Raw genomic sequence first — 26,061 nt, forward strand, 5'->3', positions numbered from 1 at the left:
TACACATGGAATGAGAGCCCCTGGGCATATGGATGGAGCTCCCTGAGCTCCTGCTGGGGTCAGGGACATTGACAGCACCCCTCTGAAGGTCTGTGCTGTCAGACCACGGCTGAACCTGCACTGCTGCTCCCCACCAGCTGGCAACACCCACCTCTCCTCACGTGGGTGCAAGGTACCCCAAATGCAATCATCCTCTTCCATTTTCCCTACGTGTTGTGGAGATTACATCAGAAATGCTACATGGGAAGCCTTTAAAGTAGTTCAGGGAACATATTTTGCTGGCCACTTTGAATTGGATGTGCCCTCCTAGTGCCTTAGCACACAGCAACCAAAATAATCCCTTTTCAGTTATTCTGTTGTAATTTAACCTTCTCATTTCAGAATTTTTGAGGTTATCCTGACCTTGTAGGCACAACACCCCCACCAGACATCAAGACCAGCATCCATCACCCCACTATGAACTTACCTCAACATAGAGGATAGGGAAAATGCCAATCTTGTCACCCAGCATTCCTTCTGCCCAGTTGTCATCCACTCTCCTGATGACCGTCAAAATTTCATCCTCAAATTGAGATACAAAAAAATACATAATCAGATTTTTTCAGAAGAAAGATACCAATTTTTAGTTACGCACATTACAGCTTACAGAGAGAGTACACAGAGGATGTCATAAGCCAGGTAAAAATGTTCCCTGAGTCCTGGGCCAGCAGCATTCCTGGCCCAGCATCTTACCCCAGGCATCCCATTCAAAGTGCATTTAAGCACACTGCAGACCAGTGCAGCTCATGCTGGCTGTCAGCAGCTCCAAGGGTCTGGCCACAGCAAGTGGGAACAGGTAAACTCTTGGCTTCACTGCAGGGAGAGAAGAATGTTTGATCCAGGACATCACCTCTAACTCAAGGGTGAAAACTCCCTAGCATGAAGTTGCCCCTGTGTATCCAAGGGTCTGTTGGAGTGCTTGGCTGCTCCAGAAGACAATGTAAAGGGAAGCTAGAGTACAGCACAGGTAGTCCTGGAAAAAACTTCCAAGAAGAAGCATAAGGTATAGTATGAGGTACTCAGCAACTAGCCTACACTGCTGACAAGCCGAATGTCAGCTTTCTTTAAAAAAAAATAAATTTGAAGGTAAAAGTGCAAAGCAGGTAAAAATCCAAAGACAACATACTAAATAAGAAATTACATTCAACTCTTGGATCAGCTTCAGTTTAGACACAAGTTCATTTGCTAAAACTAATGGCATGTTAGTATTATATTTAATCAAAGGGACCTTACAAGAATTTCAGCTGCTGATGAAATTTTTTCTGATAAAACAGGAGGTATAGCAGTGCAAATCAGATTCATACTGCTCACACTTTCTCTTGGTATAGTTAAAACCTAGAACACACCAGTCATTAGAAAAGCTCAAGTGACTAGAACCAAACCCTGAATTTTCCCAAGCAGAGCTACTCAGCTTGCCAATGGATTTCTGCTACCACCTCTTGTCTGCTGGGGTCCTCCCAGGCTTGAGCCAGCACTGCTTGGTACAACGGCTGTAGAAGGCAGCCCTCTCTGTGGGGCTCTGCCTGGATAGACAGATCTTCTACAACAAAGAAAGGAGTGAGCTGAGAGAAGCTGGGAAGTCATCTTCATTCTCTCATGGCACGCAATCTTCTTCTGTTCCTGTGCAGAAATTTACAAAAATAGAAGAAAATCTTTTCCTCCAGAAAGCTGAGACAGAGTTCCCCGCTGATCTCACTTTATTTCCACTACTCACTCTGTGAAAGTAAGAGCTAGATATGGTCTACCACCCTCCATGCAACAAGATGCTGATGTTAAATGATTAGGCAAGGGGAGTTGTTTTTTTGCAGATACTTCTCACGTAGGAAAAAACTCCACAAACTCCTGATCCAGGATGTTCAGAGTGTGGATTTGCATTGATAGAAAAATAACCAGAACAGGGTGATGTGATGTGTTTTGTAGTTTTTGAACATGTGCATTTTGAACATGTGCACTTTGAAATAGCTTAAATGTTTCCTTTGAATTATTCATCTGAATGATCCATTAGGGGAAAGCTCAGAGAAATGGCCACAGACTGAGTCCTTCAGCTATTTATTACAGCTGGAAGGTTGCAAAAGAATTTGTGCATTTAATTTCCTGAAGAAACAGATAGCATTCCCTTCCAAAGCCCTGTCTGCACAGACCATTTTTGATCTATGTAAAGAACTGACAGTAATCTGCAAAGCTTCCACATGCTCTTACTAAAGACTGATTATCGTAAATGTAGAATCTAGGTAAAGGGGGTATATGAGGAAAAGACGCAACTGCATCACTTCAAGAACCTGCTATGAGTGTCCCTACTTTCTGTATTTATTCAGTTATTTCCTTAAAGGAATTTTTAAAAATCCAAGATGTGACAGGTCTACATTTTCACTATATGTTCATGTGTACAAACATAATGTGCATAAGTGCATACATAGCTTATGAATAGAAACATAGATTGTTCAGGTGGGAAAAGACCTCTAAGATCACTGAGTCTAACCCTTAACCTAACACTGAGTATAAATGTATGTGTGTATATAGATATTTGCATATATACACACACATAAGAAATTCAGAAAAAAATTTTAAACTGTAAAACCTCAGAAACATTTTATTAGATTTTTGTTAGAGACACCATGCAATGCCATCCCCGGAGCAGGCTGTACAGATACCTGGCAGGAAAGGCTTATCCTGCATTGACTCTACTCATGGATGGGGTGGGGAATGGGTAACCTTCAAAGGTCCCTTTCAACTTTACCTGCTAAGGATCTGTGAAATCTGGAAGCATTTCCATACACTGATCTTAGTTTGGCTCTGCCAGGTCTGGCTGTTGAATGTGGTCATATATGAGAAAAGCATCCTGAGATATGCTAACATTCAAAAGGTGTATCTTCGTGAGAGAGCAAAGTGCAATCCCTGAGAATTCCATTACATAATTAGTTTTCAGAAGGGTGTTGAAAATCTCCAGGAATTACAGCAAATCCCAAAAAATCTTTTGGAATTCTTTATTAATAGCAAGTTTCTTTGAATTCACAGCCAACAACACCATTCTATACAGTGGGCTGATGAAAGCCTCAACATGAACTATTTTAGTACCTTGTACTAGTTGGATAGCTGTGCTACTTATAAATTCCTAGAAAGATTCCCAAAAGGATCATGAATAGTAAAAAGCCATAGATCTCTTGGCATACCACTTCTACTTTCTGAACTTCACTATTTCACATAGACTAAATTGATTTCCAGGCAGCATAAAGGAATCCAAGCCTCAAATCTCATTTCAAAAGCAAATGGTATCCATTGTAGTTTGGACAAAGATATGTTGCGCTCTTTTTATGCCTGTTGCTAAAGTCTTTAATTATTTGCTCTCTCCTACTTCCTTGAGTTTCTCTCTATTCGTCAGGGCTGGGTCAGCCTTGCAACAGGCATGTGGGACCTGCAGTTTCAGTTTATAATCATTATCAGAAAAGAAGTCAAAGATAAATCACTTAAAAAGCAGTCTGATTGCCAGAGAAATGAATCTTTTTGCTGAGAAAACAGCACAAAAAGTGTCCAATAACAGTCCTGATTCACAGTCTGATTTTCACTCTAGTCATTGATGGCCATTAACGAAGCAATACAGAGCAGATGTGTCTGCTATTCTGCAGAGATAACTACTCCATCTAGAGCACAGGGGAGATCTCAATGATGGCAGGATGGCACTGTGCCATGCTCGGTGAGTCCAGTTACAGCGCTTGCCAGCTGGCATGAGAATCCCTGTAGCCAGCTATTGCCAGGATGGTCCCTCTGTGAACAGCAAATATTGCTGGAACTGAGTGCTAAGGGGCTGGGATGCTGCTCCACAGCCAGGAACCAGTACTGGATGTCATGGTTTTAAGATTGGCACAGCACTTGTTAAACACCACTGTGGCCTGGGAACAAAACTATTGTAAAATGAAGGAAATAGCTGATGTTATTAAAAATGTGATGAGCAATAATGCATGGTGAACAGTTGTTGCTACCTTGACGTGTCTGAGACTCATCTACCACTGGGATTCAGCCTTCTAAAGGCCATGTGAACTCACACATGCAAAGGGTGGTGAAACACCTAAACAAACCTGTGGGCTGAAACTGGACTCAGGCTAAGGGTGGAGTAACTACACAAACAAACAACAATGCAATTACTACAGATTTGCACCACTATACCTGAAAGAATCCTCTTGCACGTTTGCACCAGAGAGTGCACAGCCCAAAGAAGGACGGAGTATTTTTTAAAACAGAGAGAGCAGGAGCCCAAGCCCATACTGTGGTAGCATGTAAGGTAAGATTAGAAAGCTGAATCAATAAGTATATCCCAAGGGCATGCAATTAGGCTCTGTAGGCCACATGCTGATTGCAACCACATAGGGAATATTAGGAGTAAAACTCCTGAAGCTACTAGAGTTAAACTGATGCAAAGCCGACACAAGGCTGAAAACAGTTGTTACAGAGAAAAAATAACTGCTAACTGCCTGGTTTGACTGATCACTGACAAGCACTGATGGAAAATATGTTAAGTAGCAAATCTGAGATGTTCTATCATCTTGTAGTTACTGCAGAGGAGAGAACAGTGGCGGAATCCTATGCCTGCATGTGTGATTTATTTGGGAGGATGAGCTGAGGGAGCAGTCCACATGGTGTAAGAGAATCACAGGTGTGAGCTTTGTTTGTAGCGCTGGATACTCAAGACAGATTTTTCTCTGCCCCTCCTGGTTTTATTCTAACACATACAAAATTATTATATTTGGGTTATCTTTGGCCTTTAATCTGGAGAGTGTTGTGTCTACAGGAGATGAAAATGGGTAAATGGTAGAAGCCCTCTGCAGCACTGCTCATGAAGATCTGTAAGCAGACTTCATTTCCTTGCAATACACCTCTGGAACAAAAGAACATTTGAATTTTGAAAAACAAAACAAAATAAAACAAACTAGTAAGAAGAAACACCAAATATCCTTCCTTTGTTTTCTTTTACTGCACCAATAGGTATTCTGAGAGTACAGTAACAAAGAGGATGGGAAAAAGCAAAGCCCAGAAAAGAGCAACAAAACGCAATGATAGAGAAAATCCCTATGTTTGTGTTTCCTTCTTATAGCTCTTCTTTAGAGGAAAACTCTTCTTTATTATCTGTTTATAAATAAAATCCAATTACAAGTGTCTGGTAGCATTAAATGAGTTGCAGGACACAAATAGGTTATACTAGTTTGTATAAATGGTATGCCAAACCAACCCCTCTTCCAGAGGAAGGTAAAAATAGCTTAAATGAAGTTGAGATCAGGTCCAGCATCTTCAGATGCAAACTGAGACATTCAAATGATGCCTATTGCCCAAAGTGACAAATCACATCAACAGCACTGCAGTACACAAGACTCTATGCAGAGGAACTGACTGCATCAGCAGATGATCTATAATCTGGGCTAAACAGGAACCTTCATCAGCACAGGTGACAGCTAAAATTAGCATTGAGAAAACTGATGAAAACATGACGGTAAAGTCTCAAGACGAAAAACAGATTATTCACTGTCAGGGAGAACAATAGGTAGGACATAAAAACAGTTACAAGGTGACAGTGCATGTAGTGAAAAGAGCTAAAGAAGAAAACAGCAATAGAACAGAAACCTAACCCCCTTGGGAAAAACACAGTCATCAGGGATAAAAGGATGCAGACAGTAACATGAGGGATGAAAATAAGGTAAATTGAGAGTTTGAGAGTATAGCTATACAGCAGAAAGAAATGCTCCTTGTGAGAACAACATTGGACAGTTGAGAAAATGAGAACTATCACTATACAAAGGCAGTTATTGTAAAGGAGGTATACTAATATATGGCATCAAATATATCAAATACGAAAGTGTCTAGGAAAGGATCTGTTCTAACAAAAAAACCCACAACTGCCTGCTGTGCCTATTAAATTTCTTAGATTGTGCATGCAATGAATACTTTAGGCAGACAAGGAAGATTGCATTCTCAGAGAAGTCTCCAGTGTATCTCTGGGCAAGCAGCAAGGAAAACAACGCACCAGCAAATTTATATTTACTGATAGGATCTCAAAGGTAACTTCTGCCTAATTTTCTGTTAGTGCATGGCTGTTACTTCTCACTAAGCAGCCCACTTTCTCACAGAGATTCACAGCTCCAGGGAGGCTGGCTAGTCGCGGAGTTTGCAGTGTTTGCAATCAAACACTTCACTTGCTATGGAGCAAAAGTGCTTACAAATCTTTTGTTAAATAAATATGAGAAAGTATACAGTGTAGGAAATTGCATTCTGCTGAGAAACGTTGCATGAGTGAAAAAGAGGTTACATTCGGTGAGAAAATTATATGCTGCAAATGATTCATTCAGCTATAATAAGTAGCCTCAAAAGAGGAGGTCAGTAAAATCCTGGTGAAGGATATTTTTATCATCTATTTCATATTCATTTTCAGCATAGCTGTTATTACTTTATGTGATACTGTAACAGCCACAGACAGCTGAAATAAAACAGAAAATGACAATGAACAGGTTCTCCATGGCATTCAGTGCCATAAATTAACAACAGAGGATATGCTTTATTTTACTGCGGGTTTCTTGATATCCATGAAACCCATCTAAGGTCAACACAAACAGCTAGGGAAGGGAGGGGGAGGCAAAAAGCAGGTGGGGAGGTGGGGGTGAAAGAAAATGTGACATTTTAAATCCAAAGGAAATTACAGTATTTCAGTTTTCTCTCATTCCACTTTGAATTTATTAAACATTTTGGTTTTTAAAAAAACAGACTGTTTTGTGAATGTCTACTTTTTACTCTCTTTATGTTCTTAAAATAGGAAATACTGCAATATATTTTGATGTAGTGTATTTCAACTGTTAATTGATATATGGTATGCTGAAATATACATTTTGAAGCTGAATGTCATTTTAAAACACTGGAACATCTGATTCAACAAGGAGCATTAAAAGAGACATTTCCATTAGATTTTTTCCTGAAATTTGAGTTGTTCTTGGGGAACATTTCAATGCAGATGAAATGTATTTTTTCAAACAGAAAAAATGTTCTCAGAAAGCGTGTAGCCAGTTCTACTTGTTTAGTTTCACTAGCTTTATACCAGCCTTGCTATACATGGCACAAGCTGTCTCAGTGGCTTCTCCTTTAGGCAAAATGGGAGTCATTTCCCAATGATGCTTACACAGGGCTGACTCTGATGGGAGTCTTTACGCCTACCCAGTTCAGCAGCACGGCTGGTGCATGGGACACTGCAGGGACACTGAGCAGGCTCTGTTTCTGCAGGGAGGATATGCTGGTTTTCACTGGGGTAGTTACTTTTTTCACAGTGGCTGGTATGGGGCTGTGTTTTGGATTTGTGCTGAACACAGGGTTGACAACAGAGAGACGTTGTTACTGCTGAGCACTGGTTTCAGAGAGTCAAGGCCTTTCATACTACCATGTGGGCAAGGAGACTGGGGGTGCATGGGAAGTTGGGAGGAGACATAGCCAGGACAGGTGACCCAAACTGACCAAAATGGATATTCCATACTATATGACATCCTGCTCACTGTTACGAGTGATGGGACCCTGCTCTCCTGAGCGTGCTGAACACCTTGCCTGCCCATGGGAACAAGTGAAATAATTCCTTGTTTTGCTTTGCTTGTGTGCATGGCTTTTGCTTTCCTTATTAAACTGTATTTATCTCAACCCATAAATTTTCCAGCTTTTACCCTTCCAATTCTCTCCTTGATCCTGCTGCAGGGAGAGTAAGCTGCTGGCTGAGGTTAAACCATGAAAGAGGAGGATTTACAAGCTGGAAAAAGTCAGTGTCCTTCAGCATGTTACAAGGAATTTAGCCCCATCAGCCTGTCTCCACTAGGCTGCCTGAGCTCAAGGACTTTCAATTTCTCATAGAAGAAACCAGCTGAAAAAAACAGAGTTTAGGGGGTCCCTGGGCCCCAGGGAGGCCAGGACGGTGTCCCATCAGTCCCTAGCATCACTGTGCTCCTGACTCAGCTGCCAGCATCACAAGTGCCCCATCACTCCCTACAGAAGCCCCTTTCTGAATTTCTTTTTTTAAAACCTATTCCCCTACCTTAGTGAAGGTCAGGCAATCCTTGTCTTGATCTTTATCCTTTATTTCAAAGTCGTAAAGTGCTTTGCCCTGAGGTGGAGCTTGCGGGAGAGGCTTGATACATTGGATGTAGCTGGCAGGGAAGAAGCCGTGGTTCCCGTTGAGCTCCCCATGGTACCAATTCTCGTCCACTTTCCGCCGCAGTATGATGATGTCCCCCTTGTTAAACTTGAGGTCACCAGGCTCTTTTCCCTCATATGTGTAGAGGGCTTTGCCATAGGGAAGCTGAGAAACATTCTGGGGAAACAAAATAAACACCTTTAAGCAAACTCCAGGCAGCACCAACAGCCTTCCTAGAGACATTTTTATCTAGAAGCAAACTGGTCATCCTTGACCAAATTACCCCAATGACTGAAGATGATTGCTAAATAATGCGACACCCCGGATCTCAGGAAAACTAGGATGTATGTTATGGTAAGCCTGAGAAGGTAAGTGTGTTATATGAGAGCAGACACTGTCCATCTCATGAAGCTCAGCTGAAACCTGCAGTATCTCATACACCATCAAGCAGCATCAGTTAATTTGCAAAATATCCTATGTAAGTAGAACAATGTGTTTAAATGAGTAGACCTTGACATGTGTAAAGGTAAAATTTTAGACATTTTGACCTTCAGGGTTGCTTTGGTTTCTGAAGCTCAGAAAAGAAACAAAATAAAACAAGCTTAAAGACTCACATGGTTCTAAAAGTTGGCAAGTTGATAATTTTTCCTTGTGCTTGTTTGAGCAACTCCAAACATTTCTGAGTTTGAAGCTTTTCATTTAGTTTTTGATTCTGTAACCAAATGCTCTTACTTCTTTCAAAATCCTCAAGTCTCATGCTGCTTGCTGAGGGCTACTGTAAACAGTTATAATGTTCTCTGTTGCTTATGAATTAATGTCCCTGTGGAAAAGTGGAATAGGCTGAATGCCTCAAATCTTTCTTTTATAACTAAAAAGAGCTCTGAGGCTTTCACCCTCATTAAAAGAATGACAGAAACTTACCAAAAAATCACCAAGAGAAAAGCAAAGCCTAAAAAGTTAATACTTTGGTATGATAGAAAAGAGAAACCTATTTAACTGAAGCCACTTGATTGTGAAGAACTATTCCCAGAGTTCACTTTGTCCTGGTGCAAGATTATTGAACCCAGGCTGCACGTGCATGAATAAGTTTTTGGTGGAAGTGCTGCAGCCCCCACCCTCCTTGCTACTTGTTCCCCTTCTTTCTGAATCCCACAGAGTAGGGGGTGACTGTGTTGGACACAGCTGCCAGGTGCTTTGGTCCTAAAATAGTTCTTTAATGCATAATAGAATAGAAAAGGTGTACTGCTGTATTACCCTATATAATTTTTCATTTTATTTAGCTTGAACTAAGAGTCAGCTTGCATGCCTCAATACAAATATGTAGCGGCACATAACATAGGAGATGTTAGAGATGTCCTGTAAAGTAAACTTTCCATAAGAGTCTTTTTTTTCCCAAGAGGTATTTGCAAAAATGACACCGTTTTCTGTTGCATATAGATGCATATAAGTAGTCTGTTCCCTGCTGTGCACTCTTGTTGTCAATGGGGTGTCCTACAGGGACAATGAAAAAGTAAAGCTATATTTAATAAAATCCCCTGGTATTCCCCCAGGTGTTTGTTATGCCTGTACTTCTGGATAACATTCCTGTGCCTAAAATAACACTCAGATACTTTCCGCAGGGAGAAGGTGGAGTGGCCCAACAGAAACACTGCATTTCCCTACCAGAGCCAGAAAATGAGATGCTGAGATGATTTTTCATGGTATTTGTTAAAGCCACAAGCAGAGGCATTTTTCAGTCCCAATGGGTACGTTAAATGGACCTGCTCTGGTAGGGCAGGTTTTATGCTCTTACACCTGCATCTTTTGGCAGGAGGAGGAGAAGCACCAGCCTGCTGCCTGCACTGCCTGCCAGTGCCGCTGCCTCTGCCTGCTTCTGGGCTCCAGATGGTCACTGTGGCAGGCAGACTCCACGCTGATCAAAAAGTAAGTTTCTTGAATGTACCTTCATACACAGATGTTAAATTACTAGTTTTTATTAGGAAAGGCTCTAGTAGCTGTGCAGGTCTTGGAAAGCCTGTGCAACAGATCTTTTTGCCTAGAGGATACAGTGAAGGAGGCAGTCAAACAGGCACAGCTCTTCAGAGTACTATCCATGTTGGCTGGAGGGAGATTTAATTTCATTCACATGTGTCTCCAGTTCTAACTTTTCTCATCAGTGGCAGCATCCTACTGATATTTTTCTGTCAGGATGGTTATTTCCCTTGACAGCAAAGCTTTGCCCCACTCCCCAGCATTTTAAAGATTAAGCATACAATACCATCAAACTCCTTAGGTAAGGCATAGATTGCATTACGTATTTTAAACTAGAAAAAAACCTCACATTAAGCTGATAGGCTACAGAGCCTTGTAGTAATTTAGAAATAAAAGATTAATTACTTTAATTCATGCTGGGAGAAGACATTTTATCAAAGTAAGAGTGAGACTTCTGCCAGGTGTGCACTGAACCACTGCTGATCCAGGCACATGCCTGGCAAGCATGCTCTTCATCACTTACCCTAGACAGGGCCTTACTATTCCCAAGATCTTTGTAGCAATTCAAGGTCAGATAACTTTCTTTACTTTTTAACCACTTTCTCTTCCCAAGACTCATTTTACTGGGTAATAAGGCAACAGCCCCCAGTGCTAAGAAAGAGAAACTGGATTTTATACAATTGCAGACATGATCAATGAAATTATTATGCAACACGTGCTGGGCTTTTATTGTTAATTAATTGAGCTGGCTAGAAGATGATTCAGGTGCCTGTTTTTACCTTCCCTTGATGCAAATGCAGACTTTTAATCAAAACATACAAACTGCAAGACAAATTTTCATTTGAAATCTGGTACTATTTTATTTGGAGATCTTAATGGGGGAATGGACAATTTAGTTGCTTGTGTTTCTCTGCTTTTTCATGGGCTTAGCTATGGGACTGTCTATGAACAGTCCTACACAGAGATCTGCAAATAAGGTACTTAAACCACAAGCCAGTGTTCCAATTATCAGCTACAGCTTTTCTAATTCTGAGCCACAGCTTTTCAACTAAAAACTTTGTAGAGGCATTTTTTTAAAATGAACATGTTATTCAGTGGAAAAGATAACCTCCTATTGAAAAATTGCTGTAATTGAGACATTTCCCAGCCTTTCCATAAGGCCAGAAGTACCCATTTTGATTTGAGCATCCCAGGTAAACTTTGCATTTACTGTGGCCCAGGGGTAAAGAAACACCAGACTCCTCCAAATCTTTTCAAATAAAGCTACTTTTCCTGTTCTAAGGCTTTAAGTGTCTGCTCAAATTGACCAAAGAGAGAAATTTAATAGCACAATTAAAAAACCAGAATCAAAACAAAACCAAACAAACAACCCCAAAACAAACAACCCCACAAAACCCACAACCAAAATAAACTCCTGAAGCTTCCTTTGTGATATTTTCTAGCCAAAGGGTCTAGCTTTCAGTGGACTTTCCATGGTCAGATTATATTAATGGTCCCTAAGAAGATATTTTTGAAAATTTCCCATTATTGTTCCTACTTTTGGTTAATCCATAAATGAGAGCAAGTCAGATTCAGAAAGCTTCTCTGAACTACACCTGTAAGGAGGGATTATTAAGCATCTTTCAGAAACAGAAGAAAAACAATCACTGCTGATGTTTGCTAGTTGTAATGTCACTCCTCATCAACAGTTAGGTAGTTCTTAGAAATTTTCCTATGATCCTGTGATTAGATATCTCTTTGCCAAATCTTTGTGCAGGCAATTCTAGCCTAACCACTCTCCTCTTCTTCACTTGACTTCCCCAATTCAAAGGGAAAGCAGTTGTCCAGGACTAATACCTGACTGACATGCAAACTCCCCAAGCCCTTCCAGTGAGGATGTCCTTCCCAAATTATGTTCAAAATCTCTGCTCCATTCCCCATCCTATTTCCTCTCAAGTCTTTCTTCCATGCAACTGCATTTCAGTCAGACATCATCACCTTCAGAATGCCCAAGTAGTCCTTACAAAATATTCTAACCTAAAACAGACTGTAATGTGTCACCTAAGAGATTAGACTAAAGAAAAGCAGACAGACAATGGTTTTGGTGAGGCAAATCTCACAGAGATGTTTCTCCAGCAACTGCAGGAGGGCTTACACCTTCCTCTTGCTCTGCCCATCCCACGCATGGGCACTGCCACAGCAACAGCTAGCGGACAACACTGAGCCACCACACTACACCCTCATCATGGACTTCTGCCCTGTAGCCTAAGTCCCTGTGGATCCACAGCCTAAGCTCATCTGTGAGCCCCATGTTGGCATCTTCAGCATCACTATGTCCAGGGAGGGAAACTCACTTTCCCAGCCTGGCCCCAGCAGCATCAGGCTGTTCCTCTCCCCATGGTATCCGGCTCCATAATGGCACTCGGGCATCCAGGGACCGACGTGGTGGCAGCCTGACTGCCCTGGCAGAGACCACCACCCCACTACCTTCCTTCAAGTCAGCCCTTGACCTGCACTTCCACTCCAAGGGACGCCTGCCATCGCCTCCTCCCCAGTTGCCATGAAATCTGATCAGACATAATGCAGGTGGAAGCAAAATTAAACAGCCTTGACATCTGACTGTATCAAGTACTTGATTTGCCGTGTTGATTTATTGTGAGGCTAACTGGCATTTCACTACGATGTGCATTAAATTTCAAAACTGTGTGGGTGTGTATAGGAATAAAGAATGGAAGAAAGACAGGAAGGAAGGGATGAAGTCACAGTCCATGGCAACAGCCAGGTTTTTTTCCTGCCAGTAAATCCATGCTGGCACAATGCTGAATGCTGCCAAAGGTTTCTTTTCAATTTCAGCAATCAATACTGACGTAAAAGCCTGAAGCGTTAATATGCTGAAAATCCCCCTTGCAGAAGACTCAATGATATGTTGGCAACTCAATCATTCTGCATTTGTGTTTCAGCAATGTCAAATGGCAGTTAAGCAGAAACCTGCTGGCAAATTGACAAACAACAGCCATGAAGCAATTAAGTGTCAAAGCTGGAGAATTCTTCATTATGTATCCTGAAGAACAAAAGGAACGTGAAAAAACCCAAACATATTTGCTTCCAATAAATTCTCCCAGTAGAACACTTAGTAGAATGTGAGCTGCACAGATAGAGTAAGTAATAAGTTTACAAAAGTTACAGAAAATAAACATTTTCCCAATGTGCTTGAAAGCAATGCAAGCTCCAACATGGGTCAAAGCCTGCCAACTTCTATGTGCAGTACTTGATGGAGGAGGTCACTACATAAAAAAAGGTCTGATGCTTGCCTGTAGTACACTGTGTGTGATTACAAAATAAGAAATCAAAACCAAAATTAACAGGGGCAAGGCTACTAGACCCAGACAGAAATGCTATGATCCAACCCTTCTCTCAAACCAGGTTTGTGTTCAGATCCCTGAACCCAAGAAACCTCTTGAGGCTCCAGCTACAACTCCTCTCTGCAACAGCAGAGCAGAAGATTGGTTTTCTGCAGTGTGAAAGCCACGTTAATGCTGAAGGGTAATTTCTCTCACTCAAGCTATTGCCTTGTGCAGCTCAAGCTGTGTAGAGAAGGGAAACCTCAGGGACTTCCCTTGCACATGGGGATCTCCCACAAGAGGCAGGTGTGATGTTGCATGTCCCATGGGGCAGCACCATCACCTGACCCCCGTTTCAGGGGGATGAAAGGATTAAAGAACTGGGGAAATGCAAAAGGTCAAAAGGTGGATGAGTGTTTAACTCCTCCTTCCCTTTGCTTCACAGCTCTTGTTCATAGTCATAGCTGAAGTTAAAGCAAGAATGGACAAAGCCAAACAGCCTCAGAACATGCTACTGGAACAGCCTGATAAGAACACTGCTAGGGACAGGAAGTCTTTTTTTTTTTAAGCCTGTACTTAAGTCACTTTAGCAAAACACACTGGCATGTTGCTTGTTGCAGTTCTTGAAAATTCTCCAGCATCCATCTCCATATCCCCCATCTTCCAAATACATTTCTGAAGAGTCTGTTCGTCTGAATGAGTGTATTTACATTTATCTCCTTCATGAAGTACTACCAAGTGCAAACAACCAGAGTAAATTAAAAGTTGATAGAGAAAAGAGACACAGAAAGAAAAAAGTAATTGAAAAGAATGAAAAGCATGCACATCTCAGTGGTAAAATACAATTAAACATAAATTACTACCATGGAGTAGAAATAATAATTAAAATACATACTGCTAATTTCTTGCTTCATTACTTTGAAGCATTACATATTACTCTGAATTTCCCAGTCAACACAAGCAAAGATTCAGTGGAGACGGACGGGACTGAATTTACATTTTCCAAATGGTAGGAAACTCCCCACGAGCAGGCTGAGCAACACTTCAGCATATGGTTTCCTGCCATCCATAAGAACTCCACAGAAACTGCAGCAGCTGTGCTGGAGAGGAGAGAGGTTGCGTGATGGAGCATCCATCAGCAGGACTGCTGAGGAGATGGGCTACTCCCTATTACTAGCACCCGGATCTTGGCATCAAAAACACCCACTGAAGTCAGATGAGAGCAATTTAAATTGTGAGCATGAAACGCCTGCTTGGATCCCTCCGGGACAGAAAAGTGGAAGGCAGTCTGGCACAACAAGCAACTCGATTGTGTTGGCAATGACAGCCATGTCTGCCAGACTTGGCAAGGGCAGCAGGGACTGCGTGCTGCCCACTTGCTCTTTGCCATCCTGCCCACTACAGTTGCCCTTGATTTAACACCTTTCCAAAGCAACACTTTTCGCTTAAATTAATTGTGGTTCTTAGAACACATCACTTAGTCAGCCCTAGGAATCAAGAGAGAGCAGCTGTACATGCAACAAGCTGAAGAAGCAAGGGGTTGGGGCAAACTTGAGCCAGTACAGTCATAACAAATGTATACCACCACCAGATCTGTGACCTGCAGAGTTTTTAGTGGCTTCTGTCCTCAAGAGGAACTTTCAGGGTGACAGATCATAAATCATCATCATATCTCACAGCAAAAACCCTTAAAAGCGGTTTGTCTTCTGTGTGAGATGGTTTGTCTTATGTACATCTATTCAGAAGCACTGTCACCTCCAGGTCACCTGTCTGACATATCTCAACAGTGACGCTGCAGCATTTGCTTTCACAGAAAACTAATGACAGAAGATTAAACAGAAATAATCTAATTTGGCACAAAGTAGCAAAGATAAAAACCATTTACATGCTATTATTCAGCTCTGCATGAACAATCATAAAAGCCTGAAAAATCACACTTTGTAGGTACAAACTTTTTGAAATCAAGTTTGAGAATAAATGTAGTTAATATGACAATAAAAACAGCACCATAAAGAATGAAAACAGAATGCAATCATTCATATACTCTGGAAAGTGGCATGCTTACTAATAGCGTCATATAAGTAGAATTAATCACAATAATAATAAAACTTCTTAACTAAAGATCTTAAGAAGTTTAATCTATTGTTTTATTTGGCTAAATGGTTAGCTAATAGTTAGGCCTTGATCCTGGCAGATGGTGCTGTGGATTGGGTGCAGTCCTTGTGACACCTGAAGACACACACAGACAACATGCACTTGAGCTGCATGCAGCTCCTACCTGGAGTAGGACGTAAAATGCTTCTTCAGAACTGTTTTGAGGTGCTAGAAGGTCTTGGAAACACCTCTACACATTCCCAAGAGGTGGTATTTATACATGGAGAGGAAGTGTCTGAACAGATTAGGAACCTATCCGCCACTTCCAGAAGAGACTTTTGCAATTAGCATGAAGATACCAGGGGAATCGCTCAACAGATGGAACACGAAGGCAGGCAGGTACAACATCATGCTAGCACATCGGCATTGCTCTCCAAAGAACAGGGAACAATGATGCTCACCACTCCAGATCAGTAACAGGACAGTGTTAATCTTCTTCAGCAATGGGAGAATGGAGCACAAACTGCTCTTTAAAGAGAACAGCATCTCCCGAGGTTACTTTGTAATTTATCCAACAAACAGTCTCAACTTGCATTTATCTGATAAGGTCCATCTTTGCACTCAGCAAGATTAAAAAATGTTTCACAGTTTCCCTCAGCAAATGCAGTTGATGCGCGGAGCACAACCGAGAAAAAACCAGCAGGCTTTCCACTGCACAGATTGTCACATAGGTATGTTTGGGATTCTCCTCTTTCCCAAAATAAGAACTGAGTTTTCCAGTCCAACACCATTTCTCTTAGGAAGATTCAAAACTTGAATGCATAATCATGGCTAAAATAGCTTCATATCCTCTGCTTTAGCAGAGTATCTCACATTGCTTCAGCCTCTCACTCAGTATCTATCAACATTTACACATTCAAAGATCTCTTTTCCTAGTAACATGTTGTTTAAGTGAAGTATTCTCAAATTACATGTCCTCCTATTAAGTAAGATGTGATGTTCAGGGTCAGGTTGGATTTCTAGCAGTGAATTCACAGCTACTGCTGCCCAGAGAATCAGTGGGTTACACCAGCCAGCTGTTTAACTGTGTCAGCACAAAGTCCCTCACGTTCTGCAAAACCCAAATGCTTCCAGACTCTCTATTCTTTAATAAGTGGTACTATCAACACACTGCTGGCATTGTAGGTCAAATTCTGGTTTCAGTTAAACCACTTTAATCCAGTTAATCTCGATGAAGTGGTGTGGATGTATAGAAAATTCCTACCTAGTATAGAGCTTTATCTTAACAAGTAATCTTCTCTGAAACAAAGCTGAATAGCTAGCAGCTTCTACCAAGGAAAATATTTAGTGATGTCTTGTGCTGGCCACAGACTTTTCAAAGCCTAGGTATGCCCTGAGAATCTGTCCTTCACATTTCAGGCAGAAAACATTCACTGGATCCTAAGGGCCAAATTTTACCCCTATAATCCTGTGCGAGGATCTCGGTGGAAGGATCTGTACACAGACACTTCAGAGCAAAAGCTGGTCTACAAAATGTCCCAGCCAATAGCCGAAATGACTTCTAACCCAAGTATGCAATGTGACTTCCTGAGAAACCATCAGTCAAAATGCATCTTGGCTGACTGCCTCGCAAAGGCAAGGGCCACCAAATATTTCCTAAACCTGGGCTTCAGGAACTGGTGGCGGGTTAACACAGAAAAAAAACCCCAAATAACAGAATAAAACATCTGCCACTGCAACTATAACGGGCAATCTGACAGCAGTGTGCTACCTGAGCAGCTCAAGGAGGAAAGACAGCACAGTTGGCTACATTTAGACTGCCATAGCCACCAACAGAGATGGGCTACAAACCAAATAGGAGCTCCCTTGAGGCTGCAGAGAAACACAAAACAAAACCTTATATTCAAGGCACTACAGCAGTTATATATTTAAGGTTGCCTTGTGTTCAATTCAAAGAGTGTCTCAAATCCTTTAAATAAACATGAAGTTTCTCACTGATTATTCCCCAGACAACACTGCTTCAGTAAGAATCATAACCCAGTTTTCCCAACCACCTAACAGAACCCAGTCCTCACTTGTTTTTTAGCAAAAAAGATGAGTTAAAAGTCAGTTCACTGTGCAATTTTGAGAGCCTTAAGTTTTTTCAGGCTCCTTCACCTCCACAATGACAGCATTTACAGCCAGCCCTGGAATTTTACACAATTCTTTATGCTGTAGATCACAGCAAGAAAAAAAAAAGAACATTTTGGGGAAAATACTAAACAATATTGCATAAAAGCCCATAATGTGAATCTCTACTGTAACTGCTACATTTGATCTTTCCTGATGGAAGCTGATGAAGCACAGGGTAGCTTACATTTTCTAGACGTGCCTTTGTAACTCTGCTATCCGGCCCAATACCTCTGGTTTACTTTCCAGCCTTTCCACATCTTCCTTTTTGGCTCCTTGCTTTGTGACTCAAGCATTTTCCTAGCAGAAACCCTCTCCCACCTCCACCCCAGAAAGGACTTTATGGTCCAGTCCTGCTACAACTCATCAGAGCTGCGATTCCTCCTGACAGAGACCAGGCATGTCACAGACCCTGCTTTGCATGGACTTTTCCGTTGCAATTATTTTTCTCTCAGGTGAACCACAGGGAGGGGAGAGGGGTAAGGAAGGGCCTGGAGATGAAGTTGCCCCAAAACTGGAGTGAGCAGGTGTATTTACCATCTGGCAAAGCTCCCAGAACTCAACAGAGGGAGCCCCACTCCGGCAAATCTTGAAGGGATTGCTACCAGTAGAGAATAGACTTCATTTTTCCTTTTTTTTTTTTCTCCTCTCTTTCTCCCTCTCTTCACATAAACTTTAACTTAAAGGTTATACAAAAGCTTCTCCCATCATTTCAATCACCAAGAATCAAGAAAATCATTTCCTGAAACAACACAAGTTACTTTGGCAGCCTCAGCTCATAGGCTTCAGTACGCACAGAAAACAACTTAGAAAGATTTTAAAATGAGGGAATTTTTTTACATTTATCTTTCTGAGGTGACAAAGGGTTGTTCAAGGACCATGCTGGAATCTTTTCTCCATACTGAAACCTACATTAGCTGAGGAACTCAGGAGTCACTGAGGCTGCCAGAGGTCTGAAGGTTGAAATGGGGATAGTTTTATAGGGGAGTGAGCAGGGCCACTGCCTCGGTTTCCAAGGAGTATGGGAGAGGCATTATAAGATAAATGACCATGAAGACCCTCTGATATGGGAATGGGATGAAAAAGTGCTGACCCAAAGAGCCTACCTGTGGTGTCAGTGTAGCCTGTAAGCTGAAAGGGTGAATGGGTGGAGGATGAGAAGGCAGCCTTAATTCTTATTTCTGATGAAGGGGAGGATATGAAATTCCTGTTTAAACCTTAACACTTCTGCAAAAGGTAGCATTTAATTTGCTTACACAGCTTTTACTGTATGCTTTATGATAAATAAATGTGGTTCTTAGGAGGCATCTCTTTCTATTGCATCTTCTTCACTGCATGTGACCACAGAGCAGATTCCCACACTGTAAAACTGAAAATATATCCTCTGCTTTCCACTTGTCCAAAGTTTTCATAAGACAGCTTTAAAAATGTACTTGTAAGAGAACTTTCTGAGGTGGTGTTCAGAGTTTCATAAATACTGTATTACCTGGACTGTACCTTCCCTGAACTGACAGTGTGTTTGATAAATGTACCGTGGACTGCATACACAGTGGAGCTAAAGAACATGTTTCCTTGGTAGCTCAGTTGTAAACTTCAATAGGTGGATAAATTCCCATGTCACTAGAGAATATTTACAACTGAACCTTATTTATCAGCAGCGTGCCCTTACCAACAGCCCACACAAATCCTGTTACACAAAACCAGCTATGGCTCTTTTCTCCTAGTTACATGAAAATCACAGAGGTTTCTTTTGCACCAGGACAGGCTTTATAGTCAGGGAGATGAAACTGCATTAGGAGATGCTAATGTTGAAATGTTCTTGGCTCAAAATGTCAGCATGAGAGGAGTTAGCTCATCCACATCTGCACTGTGTGAGCAGCCTCCTTGTCTCTTCACTGTCAGAAACCTTCTCAAGTGAGAGCACATCGGGGGTCTCCATGCTCACATAGTCTGAAGAAATGTACATGATGACCTACTTGCCAGGAATTTAGAGATTATTTCCCCTCTGTTTGCTGTGATTAGCAATGATAAAATATCTGGTATCCATTAAAAATGAAAAATCCATGCTTTTTAAATCACAGTGTTATTTTCCCCCCAAAAAGGACCTTATTTTTCAGGATCCCTGCCCATTCCTTGGTGGGACTGCCGGTTCCCTGCCTTCTCTGCACCCTGCCTCCACTTTGTCCTCCCATCCAGGTTCCTTGTCCCGAAATGACTCATTAGCTGCAATTCACTGACACGTGCTTTCTTCAGCAAGATGATTAGGAATCTCTTTCAAGCCTCAGTGCTGCTGACAGGACAGGCTGGCACCTTCCCTAACATTAGCCAGCTGACTGCCAGAAGGGCTTTAATCAGCTCTGGCTTTGACATGTGCCAGGCAGTCAGAGGAAAGGGCTGCACTGAAAAGGTCAAAGAGCATCTCACGCTCCAACACTGCAAGTCCTCTTCTTCTCTGCAGTAGGAAAGGTCCCCTCCACAGTTGCACCAGGGTCCCATTAGGAGCAGTTCAGCTTCTCCCCTGGCTGGAACAAACCTTTGTGCAGTTTGATGTTAGGAAGCCACAGCAGTTGGAGCAGATAAGGAAAACATCAAGGAGGACACAAGGCTTCATAATGCAAATCATGCTTTTATGTCATTCTCCCGAATCCCCTTTGGGGAGAGGAAAGTTGATTATCTACAGAATATGGGTCAGATTTATGCCTTAAGGATCTTTCAGTGCTTTGGTTGCTTGCTGACATACTACAGGGCTCCTTGGTGCCTTTTCAGGTTAATGCTTTCCAAGTGCTGCCCCTGGGCATCATCATCATCATCAACTTAATAATATTACTAAAAAAATTCATTTCCTGCACCCACTCCCAGGAGTTTCTCTCATGCTTAACTTAATTGATGCTTCCTCCTGCACTCTGAGGAATGATTAAAATGAACACTGCACATGTTTGGAAGCACCTTGGATTTCAAACTCTGCATGGTTTCTAATTAAAGAGACACACACAGGATGCTTGTGCTACATTTCACTCCTCTCTAAGGCTATTATTATTACATACATTTCAGCAGTAGTCAAAAGAATCTCCTCTACCTCACATAATAGGATCCTGATTTAGACTAGATAATCACCAGTCGTTGATCTGAGTGAAAAATGTCTTTAGGAAAGGGAAAAAGAAAAGGCTTGAGATGTAACTGGCCCTCTGGCAGAGACATTGATATTAATGACCTAAGTGTTTGACTTCCTGGCTAACCTGGAGTATGTAGTACCCAGTGGCAAGCACTGGTGCTAATGAAGTACAAAAAATAAAAAAAACCCAAACAGACAAACACCCCTCAGCATAATCTGCAGGGACATAGGTGAGTGATGGAGCAGCAGCTCTGCTGTCTAGTTGTCAAAGTCTCTGCTGTTACAGTCAGCTCACTTGTTTTGAGGAGTGACTCTTCTCCAAGGTGAAGAGCATCAAAGGACTTGTTACGCTCTCAATCATATCCTGATGTATTATTGACATATTTGACATATTCTTCTATCATCCGTGAATGTACTTCCACAGAGCACAGTCCAAGCCGCAGATTTGCTCAGCTCCAGAGTTTTTGGGAGCCAAGTCCTGCCATAGGATATGGCCTGGGTGCTCACTGACCTGTTGGTATGGGTCAGACAGGGCATGTGAGAGCAGCCTGGCATGCTCAGTGCTGCTTGTATGCCTTCCCTTACCCTTGTGGTCCAGGTGTAGCCAGACATGGCTTCATGTGGGGATGCCTGATGTTCAGAGGTTTTGGAGAAAAAGGCACAGGTACATGAGTGTCAGCACTTATCCCACCATGCCCTAAGCACCATCTCCATCCCAGATTTCTGGTCTCCCTCTGTCTTGGTGGTAAATACTTGATTCCTGGACAAAACTGCTTGACTTCAGGTACAGTTTTTGAGATGTTGGTCAGCTTACTTACCTCAGGAAATCGCAGGACCCAAATGGTCGGGGGGGGGGAACAACCAGCACTGAAATCTCGCCCCAGTTAGTTAGACATCTGCATTGTTAGCACCTGCATTTGACATCAACAAAGCTGCATAACAAAGCTAATACCCCTGCTTTTCTGTCAGAAAATATGGGGCTGTAAACCTCAGAGGGGAAAATATTTCACATATATGTGCTATTAACACAAAGCCAGCTCATAAAGTCTACTTTGCCAAGCTGTGCAGTCATTTTGAACACTGCAGCTACACCTTGCTAGATGCAATGACCTTACTGTTTTCCAAGGCCAACTTCTGACTTTGCTTACGTGAATGTAAATAAATCAAGGGCTCCCCCACTGGCCATAATGACAGTGTTCCTGATTGTCACTGTTGTGGCAGCAGTCAAGTTCCGTGGCAAATGACACCAGGAGAAATGCTATGATAGCAATCCTATACTGCATTGTGTGCATCTTTTACCACCAAGTAATATTTAAAATATGGGATACATTTGCTTTTCCAATGTCTCATAAAATGCTACAGGCTATAAATAATTCAAACCAATAATAATGGGATGTCTGGGCATTTCTTTTTCAGGTTTAAGAAGGTAACTGTCTAACTTGGTGAAATAAACTGCTTTTTCTGAAACAGTTTTCACTGCTGATAAAGAAACAGTCTTCAATTAGATACATTGCATATTAGCAATAGAAAAAGACTTAACAACAAAGCAAAATAGTGCTGGTGTATACATTTTTATTATTTATTCATCTCTGTATGATTTCAAATCCCTTCAGAATAGAACTGAACTCCTGTGCCTCTACCTTGGGCTAATGCTATAATCACTGGGATATTGTATAAAATAGGCTTCTTCTCTGGCCATGCTATAAAACTGAGAAGTATTTTACTTTCCAAAGACAGATTTTAGACACAGCTCCAGGAAAGGATTAGAGTACATCTCTCCAAAGGAAGAAAAAACTTTGGCCCCTGAGAGCGACAGAAGTAAGACGTACTGCAATCCTCAACACTTCCGAGCAGCTCAATCAGCACACCAGCTTTATCTCTCCCCCCTTTCATCAGGCTAACACCTCAGGCTCCCAGCCTGCCCTAACTCTTCATGATGGGATTAGGCCCTAATTCAGGACAGTGGATTCTGGTATGGAAGCAAGACATCTACAAAACACAGGTAAAGTATGGAGTTGAGTGCTGCTTGGAAAAAATAAAAATGTACCCTGAAAAAGACTAAATCTTGTATTTCCATGACACCAAAACCAATTAAGCTTTGTTTCTCTGCTTGTTATGCCTAATTATTCCATCATACCTCCTCCAAAAAGCCATCCATAGTTACGTGTGTCATGTGACCTCAGCACACCTGAAGACTAAAGGTCTCCAAGTACATTTTGTGAAATAGCAGCAACTGCTCTGTGGTCAAAGTGGTTTCTCTCTGAGACATCTCCCTTTCTGGAGCTGCTAGGGAAAGCTGCAACTTCCTTGACTATCTCAGCAATGGGACCTAGAAGAAAGATTTTGAGAAAGAAGTGGACAAGAGTGTAATTTTGTTATATGGGTGAGCCCATCTTCAGGCAGTCTTTGCTGGTTAATGTGTCTGTGAGTTTAGCTCCCTGAGCTGCCTCCTCAGGCTGCAAGATGAGGAAAATGTACTGCACAAGGTGGGCAATGGGACCACACACTTGATGGGAGGGCTCAGATGGGAACCAGAACCTCCTTTTAGAATAGCAGCTCCCAAATGGGCTGCATAGGCTCACCCCTACTCTAAACCCACAGTTTCAGTATGACAGTAAGTGATAGCTCCAAGTCTGAGAAAGAGCGTTGGATCCTTCACTTGAGCAGATGGGAATTACTGTGCTGTATTTCAAAGGAAGGGAATTTAATTTCCATATCATGCCAGTGCTTTATTTTCACCACTTCAACCCCCTGCCTGCCAGAATGTCAACTAAGGAATCTCAACTAAGTCCATATCCTCGTTTGAATGTTTCTATGGATTCAGAACTTGAAAGAATACATTTGTGCTCAGAAATTATGCATAAGTCCATTACAGTACAACAATAACTCAGCTGCAATTGCCCAGTAGTTGAGCAAGTATGAGTAAATCCACAATCTGAGCAAGTATGAGAAAAGTCAAGAAATGGTGAACAAGAGTCCCCTTTGAGATCGCTAGACTCTCACATGGCCTCTGAGTCTAGTCATCTGCAAGCAACAAGAAATGTTGTAATAGATACATTTCTCATGTTCTCAGCCATTTTTTCTACATGCTCTACTTCACCACAGGCAACAGAGCACCTTCTAAACCCCTCTCGCGAACTTAATACCAAGCAGGAATGACCAGAAGCTGCAACTTCCACGTGGTAAATGAAGACAACAGGAGAGAGTGGAAGTAATGCCAATGTCCTGTTCCTGATGAAGGAGGGGAGCTCAGCAAAGTTTGGTGAAGGCTTTCTTACCATGTGAGATGATGGGTACCAAGAAAAATTCAGAAACACATCACCAAAGTACCTTGCAGCCTGAGTGGAAGAGAAACCTCATTTCTGACCACAGATCTAAAGACTGATACAGGCCTGAGCAGACACTTGGTATAACTCTGAGCCCCAGTGCACTCTGACCTGTGTCCTGGCTCCAGATGTGGCCAATATCCAAATCCTTGCAAGAATGCCAACCCCAGTTAAGCTTTTTCACACAACCTGCAAAAGTCCTGCAGCACAAGATGAAGGCAGTGCAAGCATGATGCAGTGTGACAGTAGCTTAAAAATCCCTTTGGGCGTATCGGTGTAGCAAATACCTAATGATTCATACTTCTAGAGCGCTAAACATGCCATTACCCCTGCAAGAACCCAATAACTGTGAAAATCCCCAGACAGATAGGAGGACTTTTCAGCTAGTGAGGTCCTGTAGCTACTAGATCAATGTCTTCTCACACAGCTAGGAAATGAGAAATTATGTGTTCAATAGTTGAAACCCACAAATTTCTGCATAGAACAAGGGGAAAAAAATCAAACCCAGTTCCAAAACACTGCACCGAGAAGGTGTCATCCCCTCAATTTGTCTCCATTATAACAGTTGTTGGCTATTTGAGCACAGAAAATTGCACGAAACTTTGCAAACTTGCTTTCAGACAAGGTTATTTCAGTAGAAGTTGAAAAGTGCTGATGACAGTGGAAAGATCCTGTAGACTGAACACTAGAAAATTATTAATTTGTGCTAAGGATGTCCAGTAGAAGTGACAGAAGATGCTGCTTAAGGGAGATCACACCCATCTTACCCTTGAGTAGATATTACGTGAAAGGGTAACAGCAGTTTAAGATTTTCCCTTCCATGTTTGTCAGTACTGACCTTGTTCAGGCAAATTATCAATCTGCATCTCCTCTGAACTTCCATCATTATGAGTGCACACACCCCCCCAGTGTCTGATGTGAATACATTATCTACATGAATTAAACCAATTTGCATTTGTACGCTGAGCAGCTGGTCTGAAATTTACTCCAGAATAAAATTTTTAAAGAAGTCCAAAACCCATATATGCAGCTGGGATTGCTTATGAGTGAAAAAATGTGGTATCTTTATAGCCAACAGCATATGTATTCAGTATGCAGATCTACAAATATTGGATTCACTGCCAAAAATCATTGTTAAGCAAACTGACTATCTGCATCTTCCTGACGAACCAGAAGGAACCTGCTGAAGAGAGGGGAGACAAAGTAGAGTTCTTCACAAAAATTTCAGATCACGGATTTATGGTGTGCACAATGCAGTGCCATCCAGCTAGTCCCAGAGGAGCTGGTATGCCCCTGCAGCACAGCACATTTCTGACTGGGATACGAGCCTGGATCCTGGGCAGTTGTCAGCACCATGTGATGAGCCCCGACAGTGCGGCCATAATGCAGCAAACTAGCCTGTCTAGAGCAAGGTTGAGAGTCTCTGCATATAGCACAGGTGTAGACCCACCTAACAGCATCCACAAGTGACACTGGAACAAGGTCTTGTTTTCAAAGGCACTTTGTGGCCTCTTGAGGTGCAGAAGATGACACATGTAACCACCTCTTCCTTTGCAACACAGCCAGGACAGCTATATTGCTTAGTTTGCAAAACTAAAAGTAAATACTTAAAAAAAGAAGTCAGTCTTCATTTGTGTCTCTCTTCAGAACATCAACAAATGCTAACTTCCCCCCTACTTATTTCAGATAACAGAATCTATGTAATGAGAACCATTTTTAATAGACCTTCTCTGTGTTTCTACGGTGGGCATATTTTTACCCACTGCATGGAGCTGACTTCTCACATATTCATTCTGCAATTTTAGCAGTAGGAGACTAGGTTAACACACCAGTCATTCACTCCTGGAGATCTGGATTCAGTTCCTGGCCTACATGACAAGTGAT

General features: G+C 41.9%; 1 protein-coding gene across 1 annotated transcript in view; it reads right to left on the reverse strand.

Annotated features, from left to right (window-relative positions):
• Positions 1-26,061, reverse strand: part of LOC116783088 (E3 ubiquitin-protein ligase SH3RF3-like) — a 250,742-nt gene that overhangs the window by 86,213 nt on the left and 138,468 nt on the right. Inside the window, exons 2-3 of the mRNA XM_032680351.1 lie at positions 8,087-8,362; positions 467-562 (exon numbers count right to left, since the gene is read on the reverse strand). Of these exons, the coding sequence (XP_032536242.1) occupies positions 467-511 (45 nt within the window). The 5' untranslated portion in view covers positions 512-562; positions 8,087-8,362. The remainder of the gene's footprint in view (positions 1-466; positions 563-8,086; positions 8,363-26,061) is intronic.

The sequence above is a fragment of the Chiroxiphia lanceolata genome, chromosome 2 (assembly GCF_009829145.1).
Source record: "Chiroxiphia lanceolata isolate bChiLan1 chromosome 2, bChiLan1.pri, whole genome shotgun sequence".
Lineage (NCBI taxonomy): Eukaryota > Metazoa > Chordata > Aves > Passeriformes > Pipridae > Chiroxiphia > Chiroxiphia lanceolata.